Raw genomic sequence first — 2,239 nt, 5'->3', positions numbered from 1 at the left:
GGGGTTTTGGGGCAGCCGAGGGAGTTTTGGGATGGCCAGGAGGAGTTTTGGGATGGCCAGGAGGGATTTTGCGGTGGCCAGGAGGGGTTTTGGGGTGACCAGGGGAGCAGGGCTGGTGTTGGGGGGGTCTGACCCGACCATGTGGTTTCTCTGACAGGAATTTTGTCCGTGGATCCTGTCGATGGGGTCAAAACTGTCGCTTCTTGCACGCCAGAAAGTCAGCCCAGATCTGCAGGTACTTCCAGAGCGGGGTTTGCAGTTATGGAGAGCGATGCAGGTGAGGAGCAGCAAGGAGGGGGCCTGATGCCACGGGGATGGGCTGAGAGCCAGGAGGTGTCATGCTGGGCTGATGGAACCCTCTGTCTGTCTGTCCCTGGGTTCCTCCAGCTACCAGCTGGAACCGGTGCCCGTGGGGACCCACTATGGCCCCGTGCCCCCCATGCCCCCCAGCCGCTGGGGCTCAGAGCCCAGCAGTGCGCCCACAGCAGCGGCCCAGGGCTGGGGGAGAGTCCGGCGCAGCTCAGCCCACCCTGTCCCCAACGAGACACACGTGGCCTTCAAGTTCCCAAGCATGGAGGTTGAGGAGGAAGAAAAAGACAAGGAGGATGTCCCAGCACCTGGTAATGTCCCCCATGGGGCCATCGGTGGAGAATCTGTCCCCGCACGAGCTCAGGGTGCCTCAGGTAGGTGTGGGGCTGCCCAGGGAGCAGAGGGGCTGGGGATACTGGGGTGGTCATGGTGGAGCATCCTGTCTGTGTGTCTGCCCACCCGTGACCCAAATTCTCCTCCCTCCGTCCCTGGGCAGGGCCCAGCTGGGGCTGTGGAAAGGTCTCCTCACAGCTTTTTTAGGGTGGGGACCTGACCTGCTCTGCCTGTGTCCCCCACCCCGAGCAGCCAGCCTGAGTCTTTAACGATGGGGTAGGTGGGATGTGCTTTTCCCCTCTAAGAGCTCTCCTGCCTGCAGGCTCCCACCCACGAGGTTTGGGACTGGATCCAAACTCCTCTGACCCTAGGGAGACAGCGACATGGACAGACCCTGCAGAGGTGGGCTTGGGGGTCCCCTGTGGCTGGGGGGTTCCCCACCCCTCACTTGGGGGTCCCCTGTGGCTGGGTGATCCCCATCACCTCACGTTGGTCCCCTAGGCTGGGGCAGGGATGGAGTGGGGGGGTGGATTGCTGAGTTGTTCTGCTTACAGGTCCCGGCGGATCCAAGTGCTGCAGCAGCCCTGGTCCCCACCGCAGTGTTGAGGGCTCGGAGTGAAGCTGTGGTGTGTGGCATCTGCATGGACCGGGTGTACGAGAAGCCACTGCCAGAGGAGCGGCTCTTTGGGATCCTCCCCAACTGCTGCCACGCATACTGCCTGGGCTGCATCCGCAAGTGGCGTCGCAGCCAGGACTTCCAGAGCACGGTCATCAAGTGAGTGGGGATGGGGACATGGAAGGGTGGTCATCCTCGCTCCTTCTGTGCCTTGGAATCCTTCCTTGGGGATGTGGCTTTGGGATTAGAGCAATTTTCCTTTGGGAAGAGGCGTTTGGGAGCTGTGATGGGGACAGAGATGCTGGATGAGGCTGTGGTGGTGGGGACCACCCAGCGGGGGGGCTGAGCCTGTGCTCCCTGCTCCCTTTTGGGGATACCCACTTGCACCCATTGCTTTCACCCAGGGCCTGCCCAGAGTGCCGGGTCACCTCCAGTTACTACATCCCCCACAAATACTGGGTGTCGGACATGGGTGAGAAGGAGAAGCTCATTGAATCCTTCAAGGCACGGATGGGGTGAGTGTGTGACACCGGGGGCTGCGGGCTCCGTGCTGCTCTGGGACTCACACTCACAACTTGTGCTTTGAATCCTACAGGAAAATCAGGTGCAAGTTCTTTGTCCGGAACCGCGGCCGCTGCCCCTTCAAGTCAGACTGTATCTACCTGCACGAGCTGCCGCCCGGTCGGCCGCCGCGGCGCAGGAGACAGCGGCTGAGGATGCCCGTGGTAAGTGGGGTGGCATGTCATGGGTGGGCTGGGGTATGGCATTGCCATGCAACATGGCTCTAGGTTGGGGCTTATCCTCTGTCCTCTGCTGCAGGAGTTCAGCCCGTCTCCCGTGGGGAGCTCTGATGAGGAGGATGAAGAGCTCAGCACCCTCGAATGGGCTCTCACCGTGGCTCTGGTGGAGATGGACTTTTGGCACTCGAGTTATGGCCATGAGTTCTTCACAGACTCCAGCGACTCCGACTAAGCCATGGGG

General features: G+C 61.5%; 1 protein-coding gene across 1 annotated transcript; it reads left to right on the top strand.

Moving 5' to 3' along the window:
* Positions 1-157: 157 nt before the first annotated feature.
* On the top strand, positions 158-2,230 carry LOC104525207 (probable E3 ubiquitin-protein ligase makorin-1; the record flags this gene model as incomplete). The annotated part of the gene is made up of 7 exons (XM_029085043.1): positions 158-277; positions 388-683; positions 965-1,044; positions 1,197-1,417; positions 1,663-1,773; positions 1,854-1,992; positions 2,078-2,230. Coding segments are annotated over 7 exons (1,120 nt in total), but the record flags the coding sequence as incomplete, so codon positions are not given.
* Between the last annotated feature and the right edge of the window lie 9 nt (positions 2,231-2,239).

Source organism: Antrostomus carolinensis, unplaced genomic scaffold (assembly GCF_000700745.2).
Source record: "Antrostomus carolinensis isolate BGI_N321 unplaced genomic scaffold, ASM70074v2 scaffold43655, whole genome shotgun sequence".
Classification (NCBI taxonomy): domain Eukaryota; kingdom Metazoa; phylum Chordata; class Aves; order Caprimulgiformes; family Caprimulgidae; genus Antrostomus; species Antrostomus carolinensis.
Note: the sequence above shows the minus strand (reverse complement) of the source record. Positions and strands in the feature narration are given on the sequence as shown.